Source organism: Branchiostoma lanceolatum, chromosome 7, assembly GCF_035083965.1.
Source record: "Branchiostoma lanceolatum isolate klBraLanc5 chromosome 7, klBraLanc5.hap2, whole genome shotgun sequence".
In the NCBI taxonomy this organism is placed as follows: Eukaryota; Metazoa; Chordata; class Leptocardii; order Amphioxiformes; family Branchiostomatidae; genus Branchiostoma; species Branchiostoma lanceolatum.
This window is the reverse complement of record NC_089728.1, coordinates 17,661,711-17,675,578: the sequence shown is the minus strand read 5'-3', so window position 1 is coordinate 17,675,578 and position 13,868 is coordinate 17,661,711. Positions and strand designations below refer to the sequence as shown.

Sequence of the window (13,868 nt, the reverse complement as noted above, 5' to 3'; positions counted from 1 at the left end):
GTTTCATGTAATTATTAGGTAAATTATAGTTCTACAATTTTGTCCTTCCTATAGATAATGGACTCTGCCATTGTAATATCAGCCGGTGCATGTGAGACCTGACATGTGTATGTGAAGGCCAACTTCTGAATGATTTCTGATTCCGTCGTGTTTCTGTTGCGAACGTTTAGAACTTTTATCTCTCCAATAAGGAGGAAAACCTCGGACTATCAACTGACGCAAGATCGTAGCCAGAACACTCGGGGGAGTACTACTGACATGGCCTCCAACTTGGACCCTCCCACCCCGAGACCAGAACTTCTGGTTCTCGACGTTGGTAAGAAAAGTAACGTTTATAATTTACAATCTCGCGGCGACATTGTCGAGTGTCGTCAGTGACTTCGTTGCAAAGATTTCGTGAGGGATGTAGGTTGACAATTGTCATGGCACACATCACACACACACACACACACACATACACACACACATACACACACACACAGTGACACACATACATTTGTACATGCGCACACACACACACACGTACATACGCACTCACACATGTGCACATACATACGCACACACTTATACACACACAATTATACATACATATACGCACTACAAACACACACACATACAAACACACATACAAACACACACAAACATACGCACACACACATACATACGCACACACGCACACATATACGCACACTTATACATACGCATGCGCACATACACACACATACATACATACATACAAACACACGCACATACACACACACACATACATGCACACACACATACATACATACATATACACACATACATGTGAAAATCATGCTTTATAATTGTTACATTATCAATATTTACATCTTTTGTTTTCAGACTGGACATTATGGCCCTTCCACACTGACATGGATGTTTCACCCCCCTTCAAGAAAGACAGGTAAAGATTTATTCTTACATCTTTGTTATTATTGTTAGCACTTTTTATTACTGATCACATACATTGACACTTTCATTTCTGCAGTTAAGTCCTACTCCATCAATAACGAAAAGACAACGGGATGAAATAGAAAGCCAGCAAAAACGTCTAAAAACATGTCAAAAACCAGCTAGCCCAACCTCTGCTTTGAGAGTACTCTTTTAGTCTATATTGATTGACAGAGAGGTTGACACTTACTGAAATATTTTTCTTACAATAATACTTAGAAGTAGTTATTTCTGCACCAGACGGTGCATAGGGCGGCGCCCATCTCCGTTTCAGTAGCCCTTATGAGCCGCACAACTTTGTGCAATCACTACAGCAGTACTAGTACTTCACTGGTAGTGGTGTGTGTTTACTGCCATACTCTTTCCCAAATGCTGAGTTCTAAGCAGAGAAAGCGGTACTAAGTATGTACCATTTTTAAAGTCTTTGGTGCTACTCGGCTGGGGACATAGAGTATGCTGTTGAAACAGACTCCTGGCTTCTGGGGATTGAACCCGGGCCCGTCAGTCCAAAGGCCACATGCCATAACCGCTAGGCTAAAAGGTCCGAACCAGTTAGACTGGTCAGTTAGTGGCGCTTGAACCCCACTGTTACACTACTCCCCCTTTTCTTTTTAAGATTTGTCCTCGAATCTCTGAGTTTGATATCCCTGTGTGACACATTTTGCCAGGCTCACAGGGTCGGCATGGGAACCAGTAAAACAAAGAAGCGAGTAGAACAGTCTCCTGGCCCCCGGGATGGAACCCGGGCCCACCAGTCGAAAGGCCGCAAGCCATAACCGCTAGCTAAAAGGTCTGGACCAGTCACACTGGTCAGTTATTGGCTTTTGAACCCCACTGTTACATTGTACCCTAAAGTTATTATTTGTACCTACAGCAGTGGTGAAATAAGGGACAGCAGAGGGAAGACCATCCAACCCTTCCCTGATGTACCCAGGATACTGGACTGGCTGAAGGGGAATGGATACACTCTGGCCTTAGCTTCAAGGTAAAATTCTTCAGAAAACACTCTTGCAATTACAGAACAAACATATTTTTAGATTACTACTTTGCTAGAGAGATCCTTTTTTTAAATCATTTATTTTGTCAATCTTTAGGGCGGTCTTTTCAGTTAACTTACTAACTGATTTCCAAGGTATCTGAATTGTTTTGTGTGTAGCAGACATAAGTATGTTGAACAATAAGCACAGGCCTCGAAATTAACTTTTTCCCCTACTGTCCCAACATTGTCCCAAAAGTGGATTTCAACTGTCCCGAAAGTGTCCTGAAGTGTCCCAACCAGGGCCAAAGATATGAACTTAGTCGGGTCTGCATTCAGTTCCAGAGGTTCATGTTCAGGTTTGGACCCATACTCAAGTCAGGACCTGAGCCCAAGCCAATCTGTGTTAGAATATTTTTTTTTTAGTTATATACAAAATTGTGTATTGTAAAATAGAAAATTGCATGAAATTTGAAAAATATAATACATACAAAGGTATATACACTCAGTAGTAAACACAAGTTTCAACAAAGTTAACAACCAGAAATATTGTTAACAACCGGAAATAATGCATTTTAATAGGTTATAAAAGAAAAGCATAATTCTGCAGAGTTTAAAGACTTCATTGATGCGGTGGCTCTTGGGGAGGTAGAATAAATCCGAAAATGTTTGATTTCTAATCTTGCAGGGCAAACCTTAATCAAGTAAATGAGGTTTGACCATCCCTCTGCTGACCCCCTGTCAGGGGAGCAGACATGTGCCACAGCCTAGCTGGGACAGGCTTTCCTTTCACTATGCTGAGTGATAAATGATGATTGATTTTGAGAAGACTAGTACCACACCAAAAACAGTGGGTGGGACCAGTATACAGTTTCACAAGGGAGGAGCACAGTGGCACTCAGGTGCCCTGATTGTCCCAAATATGTCCCAAATTGATTATTGAGTTGTCCCAGGTCAAATTTTGGTGGCCCCGGGACATAGGGACATAGTTAACTTCGAGCCCTGAAGCATACACTTTAAAATTACTGTTAATCGCAAAACATTCACTTTGAGAGGTGAACCCAATGCACCAAGAGCATATGTTTTGATTCCCATGTATTCCCATGTACTTGTTTGTCTGCAATTAGCCTTCGGGCATGAACTTGCAATAAAGTTATATATGTTTTGTTTTGAATTGTGTAACTCTGGTTGTTTCAACTGCAAACTTTGGATTTTCAGTGACGCGAAACTTAAATGAAACAAACTCAGATTGATGTACAGTACATGTTTGTACTTGAAATGATCTTCTTCTTCTTTTATTTTGAGGCCAACTTCAACTTGCTGAAGATTTTGTAGCCTGTATACAAACTGTAAGTTTTGGACCATCGCACACCGGGGCATGCCCCTACTCTTTTTCAAAAGGTGTGGTGGGTTCTTTTACGTGCGTGAGGTGTGGTTCTCCTCAATCACGGAACCTCCATTTAACATCCTATCCGAGGGACGTCACTAACCGAAGCTAGGTACTCATTTACAGTGAAGTGAGGAAATTTGGGCACAACGTTGGGGCGCATGTCTAGACATGTGTGGGGGCAACCCGGGATTGAACTCGGGTCCCCTTGTTTGACAGTCGGATGTTCTAACCATTACGCCACACAACGTCACGTAATCATCAATTCTCATGACACCATCCGCAAAATATGTCAGCATCAAAGTTCACGAGAAAACTGGGGGTATAATAATTGTGGATTGGTTTGCTGATTTTATTGTTGCTTTTTATATCTTGACAGAACTTGGGCTCCCAGTGACATGGAGAGACTGCTCATTCTACTGGACTGGAACAAATATTTCTCCTACAAGGAGATCTACAAGGGCACCAAAACTAAACATTTCTCAAAGTATGTTCACCACACTTAAAGGCACCCAGAGCATTTTATGAGACTTGAAAACTGGAAATATTCTAGTTGCTGTAATCTTTATGAAATTGACATTTAATGCCACTGTTTACCACATTTGCGTGCATATTTCTTATCAAAATTGCTCAAAAGCGGCACAAAAATAAGCTACATGATGATCTTTTAGTTTCATGAGCCTAGTGTAAATAGACCAATACCGTACATAGCCCCACCCACCTCCGTCAAAATGTAGAAATGCAAAATCAAAACATAAAAATGCAAATATTTGACGGACATGCAGTCACTCTCTCATTGGTCGAACCGCTAATTGTGATGGACAGTCAGGATCAGTCTATTAAGGCTTGGATTTTCTATCAGTTCTCACCACACAACCACATCATATCTTTGCTCCTTTAATGTCGATATGTAATGGTACACATGTAGTGTTATTGAAATTTACTATGTGTAGGAAAGACTAGAAATTGGATTTTTCTGATTCAAGTTTCAAGCCTCATAAAATACTCTGGATGCCTATAATTTCTTCCTGCCTAAAGTGCCAGTTTTACCAATACAAAGAATCAATATATTGAATTTTAACAATAGTCAATGCTAACTGTATGGTACGTTAAGCAACAGCATTGAGGTACTCTTACATTTCTAGATTTTTACACTTTTTCAGAAAAATACATTGTTATTTTTCCTTGGTGAAAATTTGAAATTGTTAAGTGAATTGTCCTTGCTTCAACTAATGTCCAAATAGACTGGGTAACTGCTGCTATAGTATAGAAGTTTTTCAGAGCTATACGTCTATCTTGAGAAATGTAATATCATGTAACATAAGTTTTTCCATATTGTAATATTTCAGGTTTACAAAGAACAGTGGTGTACCTTACTCTAAGATGCTGTTCTTCGATGATGAGGAAGTTAACATCCATGAGATCGGCAGAATCGGTGAGAGAGCTTTCATAACTCATATAACATCTACTAACATAATTTCACAAGGGTACATAATTCTGCCACCCTGAAAAGATACATCCAAACAGATTTCCAACCCAACGTCCCCCTGTATAATGCACTCCTGTATATCTAAACTGTGCATACCTGGGGGGTGCTGCACCAGAGATCTCTCAAACCCACTGTTTTTCAAAGTGGTGGATTTATGTACATGTAAAGTGGCGGATAAATGTTAATGTAGGTTAGTTCTTGTGTGTGTTGTGTTGTGTTTTGTGTGTGTTAATGCATACTAATTTGTACAATAACACATGACATATACATGTATATATTATGATGCCATATCAATGGAAAGTTCTGTGACAGAAAAATAGTTTGATATGTTATTATAGCTCATTGAGGTTAACCTTCTCCCTGCTGCCTAACTCTGTAACCAGTAGAGATTGGGGTGCCAAACGGCTACTTCAGTTTGCTAAAGGTTAACATGATTATAGTGTACCGGTAACTAGCATTGTTACATTTGCCAAGAAGGTAACTGTAATTCTTGTTTTTTTCACTGTAGCTTTATGTTCACTGTTTTCACAGTCACCTCTGTACCGTGAACTTGTCATCACCGTGAAAAAAAATTGTTATTATTTATGATTCCTTCACACATCCGTTCTGTAAATCACTTGCTGCTACCGTGGTATTTGGTATGTGACTAGGTGTTATCAATGAAGGACAAGTTAGATTATGGACCCCCTAGCAACTTCTTATGGTACTGCAGAAGAACTTCCAACTTTGATATCTTTACTTATGTCTTCTAATTTCAGGTGTCATGTGCATCTTTGTCACCAATGGGCTAAACTGGAACCTTTTAAAAGAGGGACTAGAGAAGTACGCCAAAGAGAGGTCGTGACCTTCAACAGAGGTCAAAAGCTGACTCCACAACAAATGATCATCACGTGCTAGATTATGAATAGAATTGATGCAGACTCATCACAAATGTTGTGATGTGTTTTGTAGAATTTTACCCAAGCATATATTTCTTCAATGTTCTCATGCCAAGATGGTGATGATGATGATGATATATTTCTTAATGGTTTACATGAATAATAAATTGCTAGATTATGGAATAGTTGGTAATTCTGATTCTTTTATAATTATATCATGATATGTTCATCAAGGCTTTCGTAGCGCTATTCCATGCATCCCTAGAATTCACAAATTACAGTATTATACACGAACATGAAAGTATTTGGCAGAAAATTTTAATAAGATTTTTGTCATACTTTTTTTAATTGCTGGGAAGCTAATGTCATAATAAAGTCAACTTTAATGTAAAACAAAATTGTGTCGTACTTTATTTTTCTTAAATGTTTGAGTTATGTACTGAAGATACCTGAATGTTTGTGCCATAGAATGCCACATGATATATTGTGTGCATGATACATATATCATACCCTCTTATGATGCTGAGAAGGGGAAAAAATATGCACTTGAGGATAGAATTTGCTTAGATTGTGCACACCATGTTTCTATCTAGTTCCCATATCTTTATAAGGCCACACCATTTTTTTTGCTGCTTCTCCGAATAGCCTGTCCTGTTTTTCACATTTTGAAGAAAAGAATTGGGTCCCATTTACAGATTTGTACTCTGACACGATTTTACTATTTGTTCAGTAACTGTTGTAAAACTCAATAGCCACCAAAATAGATTAAAAGGGGAAAAGACCTGCATATACCTTAAAAGTGTGGTCACATTTTATCATAAGTTATAATTTTTCATTTATCAAAACTATTTTTCAATATCAATCCATATATTACATAGCAAACGGTATTTACTGAAAGGTTGTAACTGAAATTATACTGAAAGTACCAGGTCAAAGAAAGAGGTACATTGCATAAAATGGACGTTACAAAGCAGAAACTTGAATAATCCTCTTATTCTTTATGTTATATTAACCCTTATCTTCACCCCAGACATTTTTTTTCGCCCTGTTGCTCCATTAAAAAAAAAAAAAAGAATCAACCAATAGAATTGGTGTGGCCCAATCTGTGTAACGCAGACACTCAGACACACAAGAATCCTTTTGACATACGACAACCACTACAAACTTTATTGATTTTTTTTAATCTTTTGGTTCAGCATTACGAAATTAAGGTTACCTATTGGAAGAACTGCTGAATCTGACATCATCATGAAAAGATTCCAGGAACCGGATGTAAACAAACTCTGCGTACATTTTCTGACTAATCAGTATTTAGAAGATACAAACATGCGCAGCCGTTAGAAACATCCTATTCCTGGAACGACCCAACAACATAGCCTCCGATGCAGACTCCTCCCGGCTGTTTTCTTTTGCAAGTTACTGTTTTTATACTATTACATTTTGTTCTTCTTATTGCTTCCCGGCCAGCAATAAGAAGAACAAAATGTAATAGTATAAAAACAGTAACTTGCAAAAGAAAACAGCCGGGAGGAGTCTGCTTTGGAGGCTACCAACAACAGTTGTTTACTGTAGCAGTATAGGTGACAGGTGAAGAAACGTTAGGTTATTGGCAGGGTAAATGACTTTGCTCATGATTCTTCTGTCCTTTAATATACTGTAAATGCATTTAAGTTCGCGTGGTTTTCATTTCGCGGTAGGGAGGACATGGAGTGTTCGCGGTGGTTTAACGTTCGCGTTTGAAACAATAGCAGCGCTACAGTCATAGGTGGGCACAAAGTTTCGCGGTAGTTTAAAGTTCGCGCTGAAAGTTCACCGCGAAAACAGCGAACAAAAAAACATCGCGAACATTTCTGCATTTACTGTATTGATATTCAGTAAAACATCGGGTATCCAAAATTTGGGTGACTTCCAACATCATCACAAATTTACATTTTAATCACCTGAAACGCTTAAAGGAACAATTTTTAAACAGTTCGAGAACTTCTTTTCCTTTGTCTATAACAATACTATATGATATGAAGTAATTCTAATATTTTGGTCGTCTATCATCGTTTAAGATAGGACACAAGAGAACGTATACCGTCACGCATACACTGGTGTCACTCGGACACAGCGTTCGAACGTTTCACGAAGAAACCTTGTTTCTTGCTTCCAAGAATTAATTGCGGAAAGAAACTTGCTTCTAAAATAGAACGTGCACCTGCTTGAGTCTCACAGTTCAACGATTTTTCTGACCGAACTGCAAACATCGGAACGACATAAAAGTCGTTCTTTGCTCGACTGAGTTACAGACATCTGGAGACAAGCTACACTACTACAAGTCTTCTCTCTTCTCAGTGACGAACTCTCACCATGAAGACCGCCATACTGCTCGTTGTGCTGGGACTGGTAGTGGCTGACGGTAGGAAATCTTTCTTTAGGTGTCAACTTCTTGCTGTCTTACTTGTTAGATAAGACTCCTTTCGCCATATCTTGCCTTCCTATCCCTCTCATTCTACCATGTTGTATGAGCGAGTAGTTGTGAACCTACAGCAGGTTTTGTCCCCTAAAACTTCTTTTCGGTCAAGATTGAAATTTTAACTTCATTGTAATCTTTTCAAACTGTTATTCGGGAGATATTTGTGTTACGACAAGTATTCACAGGAAACAGTAAAACACGACGGACGTCTGACTGTTTCTGTGTTATTGCAGAAAATCAATAAATGTATGGATAAATAAATGAAAGAAATGACTAAAGCCCCCCTCTCATTGGACCCTCGGCACGCTGGCGGCGTCGCTGCGTCCTAAAATAATAAACTGGATTTGTGTTACCCTTGACTTTATGATGGGAATATCATTCAAAACATACAAGTATGACCAAAAAGACAACAAAACACACAAAGCTTAAAAGAATTCTTTTTTTTTTGTCGATAAAATTCGTTGATTGCTTTGTCAATTCGATCGGCTGCAGCGGGTCCAGTGAGAGGGAAAGGCACAATTTTAGACGTGTACCGTGTGCCAATAACAACCTTTGTCTCTATTCCAGCTGCCGTGATTCATTTTAGAAAGGGAGAAGAAAAATCCACTGGTTTGGAAAGGTCCATCCCGTGTCCAATAGGGGCACAGTGCTTCACCAACAACTGTGGTGGTGTGCTGTCTAGTTCGGGCCATGCCATGTGCTGCTGTGGCTTTGGGGCACACATGACTGTCCACGGAGATCTCAACCTCGGAAGTCCCGACTGGTGGCTGGTACCGTGTACCTGCAGCTACCAGCAGTAAAGCTCTTCGACTTGGTATGCTGTCAAACTACTAGCCTATGTATATATATATATATATATATATATATATATATATATATATATATATATATATATATATATATATATATATATATATATATATATATATATATAAGCCCATTTGTTGGAGTGCGCATGTGCAATGTCAAAGGTGAAGGCCCCTGAAACGTAAACAAAATCCGTCTGGGCATTGTTATGCAAATCGAGACACTGTCGATCGAGACGAGAACTGTTTACAAGCCAGGGGCTTCACCTTTGACACTGCACATGCGTACTCGAATCTACGAATGGGCTTATTGCATGCAAGGAGGTTAAAATAGGAACTCCTTGTTGTAACATTTTATTTTCATTGACTTTTGACAAAATATTCAAAGCCAGCATGTAACTACTTATCATGATGATGATGATAACTACTTATCATAACGTCAACTAATGTTCCTCCCTTTCTTGCTTTCTCAGTTTGCAGATGCCGAGACAATGACACGTCGAAGCACGCGCACAGACTACCGACGTCACGATGTTATGTTTATCTACTTTTATTATTAATAAATCCATCAGGACGTTCTTTCACTGCGTCTTTGTTATTTTTTAAGTGAAAATTGGGTTCTTATTTATAGACAGCCTGACCTCAACTTACGTTCAAAGCACACCTTATATCAAGCGGTAGTTGTAAACATAATAAGGCAAGAAATTTGATACAGTTTGTTTGGCCTTGAAAAGTGTCACCATGAATACTATCAATGTTGTGCTAACGTTTTACATCCCCCTACCACTAGACACATCCCCTTGGGTTTTACGTTGAAAGGTGCATCTCACCTAGCCTGTCAAAAGAAATATGATACATTTTGTTTGGCCTTGAAATGTGTTCCCGTGAATGCTAACATTGTTGTGCTAACGTTTCACATCCCCCACACCTAGACACATCCCCTTGGGTTTTACGTCTAAAGATGCATCTCTTTAAGCTCGCACCTAGCCTGTCAAAAGAAGTATGATACGTTTTGCTTGGCCTTGAAAAGTGTTCCCATGAATATTCACTGAATGTTGTGCTAACGTTTTACACACACACCCAACCTAGACACATCCCCAAGGTTTTACGTCGAAAGGTGCATCTCATTAAGTTCGCACCTAACCTGTTAAAAGAAACGTGATACATTTTGTTTGGCCTTGAAAAGTGTCCCGGTGAATACAAACATTGTTGTGCTGACGCGACTTGACAATTGGGTTTGTTGTGCTTTTGGTGCTCCTGGCACGATTCACTTACGTTTGAACGGCCACCACTGAGAGTGTGGGCGGTTTGACTTGAACAGTGCCAGGGTTCAGTCGATACCAGCAAGCCGTCGATCTCAGTACAACAGGCTTCGTTAACAACCAGCTGGACACTACACTTCTTTATCAAGGTAGAATACAAGGTAAGGACGGTGTGAAAATGTAGTATAGGTATGGGAGACAAATCTGGACCCCCTACTTTGCGAACTGGAGGGCGTGTATGCGTGTACATGTTCAACAAAGAACGCTTGAAGTATTTAAATGCCAGGGAGGGCATGAAGTTCATGTGTATGCGTTGTGTATTCAAGATAGCAGAACCCAACATGTTAAGAATTGCACGAATTTTCATACGTTTTAGCATAAAAATGCCGTTACATGTTTAAGAGAAAGGGTAGGAAATTACTTAGTTTTACGTTAGTGCAGAAACTAGATACGTTGTGTATAGAAACTTTTGTTATGCTGACAAGACCAGGCCTATAGCTTTATTCAATCGAATCATGTCCGGTTTGCTAGGTCGATACGGGTCAACCATGAAGCTACGCTAACAAAACATTCAACAAAGTAAACGGGGAACATTAAGGGAAAACGTTTTAAGGGGAAGGAGCCACTAACGTGAAGTAAGAAAAGGAATCGGTACGTTGAAAGTTCTTTCAAAAGAATTAGCGCTACTGTTAACACAGAAACCTCAGAACTTCGTTTCAAATTTCTTTCAGACACCACAACATACAGTGCGTGGTTGTCAACATCAATTGAAAGCCTGGAACCACAAAGAGGCATTGGCTACATGGAGAGTGGTAGCAGACTACCAGAGAACCTCTATTGCAAACGTTGAAGCCTCCATCAGGCCTTCTTGCAATACGAGGGTATAGATCGTAGAATTCTGGTAGCCTCTACCAGGCTTCCGACGTGGCTGGAAAGTGTAGAAATCGGTCAAATAGAGTCCCAACCTCTTTCCAGTCACATCTGGAGCCTGGTAGAGGCTAGAATTATAGTAGAGACTACGTATACTAAATGAATTGAGACTATAACTAACGATAGCATTCCTCGCAGGTTATACTCCAGTCATGCCCTTTGGACCTAAATGGAGGCTCGGTGGGAACGAGGCCAAGGCCCGTAAGATTCTAGAGCGTGGGCGGAGCAAGTTCTGGCTCCCGTGCCAGCTGGACCGCGATGTCGCCGGGCTAGAAATCACCGAAGACAACTGGGAAGAGACGCTGGAGACTCGGTACAGCCCCGTTGATTCGCTTAGCTTCGTAACTCAATTAGAGTTTGCTCAGGAGATCTGCAGACGACAGTTCTTCACGGGTATGGTTGTCAAGGACGACCACGAGACCGTGATGACGGACGTCGATCACCCATTACGTCATACCCCTCTGGTGTGGTTCAGCCTTGAAAACGGCGCCGAAGATGAAGATTCTGGTCGCGATGGAAATGTCAAGTTCACAGCACCGATCGGCGTGGAGTCTGACATCGCCAGGCAGAGCACAAGACCCACCCACAACTTCTACATGGTTGAGATGGCCGACCTGGCCTCGTCTTGCGTCTGTAGGATCCTTGTGACCAAGAACAGTTACCCAAGTTTGCAGCCCTATAACCCGTTCAAGAGAGGCGGTCCCTGGTACTGGGACATGAGGGGATACCGTGGCGCAAACGGCGAATGGGAACACGACAGGCACTACGTCCTGAAGGCGTTCCGTCGGTTCTATGGCCCGACGGGGTTCAACGCGACCACCTGTCGCGTGGAGCTTGTCCGTGACGCCTCTACCAATCAGCACGAGCATTGGCCGGCGGTGCATAATTACGTTATCTCCTTCGTGAGCCAGGTGCAAGCGGAGAAGGAACGCAGCCCGAGGGTAGCTATCGACGTACACCGTATTCCAGACATGCCAAAGGAAGAAGCTTTCTTCATGTTCTTAGTGTGGGTGATGAGTCCTCTCGGGTATATCAACTCGGTTGTCCGTGCGCCTGAGGCAACATCCGGTGCAGACGACGTTTTAGGGATTGAAGGGGCAACCGGACGTCAATCAACCGGTAACCAGGGGCAACGGCTATCAGAGAGGGAGCACAAGGCTCTCGAGGCGTTTAACAACGTTTGCACTACGAAGATCAACTGGGCATGTACGCCAGAGGGGTTTCTCCCGTTAGAATCGTCTCTTCACATCATGGATCAAGCTTTGACGGAAGATCTCGCCAGAAAAGTCGCATTTAACATCATGTCCGCTGCAGATTGTGCACAATCCGGTGTCTTCCTTCAAAACCTCGTCGTCCTCAACAAGCTTCTCTCCGACGATTCGTCGTCTGCGATGGTCAAGAGGATTCTGAGGTATTCAGACGAAGACGACCTGCGTGCGATGATGCGCAGGCAGATGAGTCGGCTGGTGGAGGGAGAGTTACACGCGAAGATACCAAACGTGAAGAAAGACGTGACAGAGCTGTTTGGCCAACTGTTTGTGAAGTACATGGAGGAGATGGCAAAGTAGGGTAGAAATGTTGGGTGATGTAGAAAAATTCATGTGCTCTCCGAGGCACCTATCAAGTAAACCGGCGTCTGACTTTTGCTCTCCTCATGTCAATTCTCCTGCCGGAAAGAAAAGCATCCAGCTTCAACGCTTCTAACTTTAAAGAATTCGCCCCGAACATCCTACTCTTATGAAGACGCCTCCAACAATCAACTAGCCCTGTATCTATCCTATTCTAGCTCTAGTCCGTCCAGCGAATCCCTTCCCAGTCGGATATTGTAAAAATCAAAGAAAAGGGGATTCTTTGAAAAAAAACGGAAGGTGAAGAGAGGAAATATGAACCTTGCAAAAATCGATATTGGATTTCAATGTTAAGGAGGCGAATTTGTAAAAACTGTTAAACTGAGAAAAACATTGCTGTCAGAAGTGGGATTCGAACCCACGCCTGGAGAACCAGACTGCGACCTGAACCGCTCGCCATCCTGACATAGTTAAAATAGGCCCGACGTTACGATTTCACAATAAGGATCATTGATCGGGATCATCATCATCATCAACATTGCTTTTCCTCCGCAAAGAATGACATCAACAGAAGTGAGCCAAATATGGAACCTTGTGATACACCTGTTCTAATAGGGAGAATACTTGACTGTGACACATGCTTTTACAGAAAGCAAATCTTGAGAAGCAAAGATCTTCTGCCATCCAGCCATCTATTAAGGAATAAGCTCAGCGCCGTGAACTCCAATTTGCAGGACAGTTTCAGTAGCAACGTTAATGAATTACGGTTTGCAGTGTCAAAGGCTTTCTTTAAATCTAGTAACTCTCCCCCACCACCATAAACGTATCATGTGTACTATACCACGTACTGTCTATATCACGTAGCAAATAGTCTAGATCTGTGATATACACTATCTAGTTACGGTACAGCGTCCCTGATGTAAATTACAGGAGGAGTTTCGCGATTATGTTAACATTACAAGAGTTGTACATAAATGCACGTCTTTGTCAAAACGTTTAATATTTGATAGACGAAGCAGGCATGAGTTTGACCCCACCCCACTCCCACTCAATACATATTGCACCCGCAGACTCACATTCTTTAGGAATGACACTATGTAAACAGATAAGTTATACACGTCCGCTAGCGTAGGAGTTTAACA

General features: G+C 41.2%; 2 protein-coding genes and 1 long non-coding RNA gene across 4 annotated transcripts; all 3 read left to right on the top strand.

The window, feature by feature from the left end:
* Positions 1-62: 62 nt before the first annotated feature.
* Positions 63-5,885, top strand: LOC136437971 (magnesium-dependent phosphatase 1-like). 2 transcript variants are annotated; one of them, XM_066432577.1, is made up of 6 exons: positions 63-316; positions 865-925; positions 1,850-1,957; positions 3,715-3,822; positions 4,685-4,770; positions 5,583-5,885. In XM_066432577.1, the coding sequence occupies exons 1-6, from the start codon at positions 130-132 to the stop codon at positions 5,666-5,668; spliced, it is 636 nt and encodes a 211-aa protein (XP_066288674.1). In that variant the 5' UTR covers positions 63-129; the 3' UTR covers positions 5,669-5,885. The 2 variants fall into 2 exon arrangements, with proteins under 2 accessions (XP_066288674.1, XP_066288673.1); XM_066432576.1 differs by having other exon boundaries at positions 1,847-1,957.
* Positions 5,886-7,891: 2,006 nt separating this feature from the next.
* Positions 7,892-9,545, top strand: LOC136438498 (uncharacterized). The gene is made up of 3 exons (XR_010756432.1): positions 7,892-8,103; positions 8,728-8,974; positions 9,440-9,545. It is a non-coding gene; the product is annotated as an uncharacterized lncRNA (long non-coding RNA).
* A 650-nt stretch (positions 9,546-10,195) lies between these two features.
* Positions 10,196-13,170, top strand: LOC136437970 (uncharacterized). Its single transcript, XM_066432575.1, has 2 exons — positions 10,196-10,389; positions 11,297-13,170. Exon 2 carries the CDS (start codon positions 11,311-11,313, stop codon positions 12,724-12,726), a length of 1,416 nt encoding a protein of 471 aa, XP_066288672.1. The 5' UTR covers positions 10,196-10,389; positions 11,297-11,310; the 3' UTR covers positions 12,727-13,170.
* Positions 13,171-13,868: the final 698 nt, after the last annotated feature.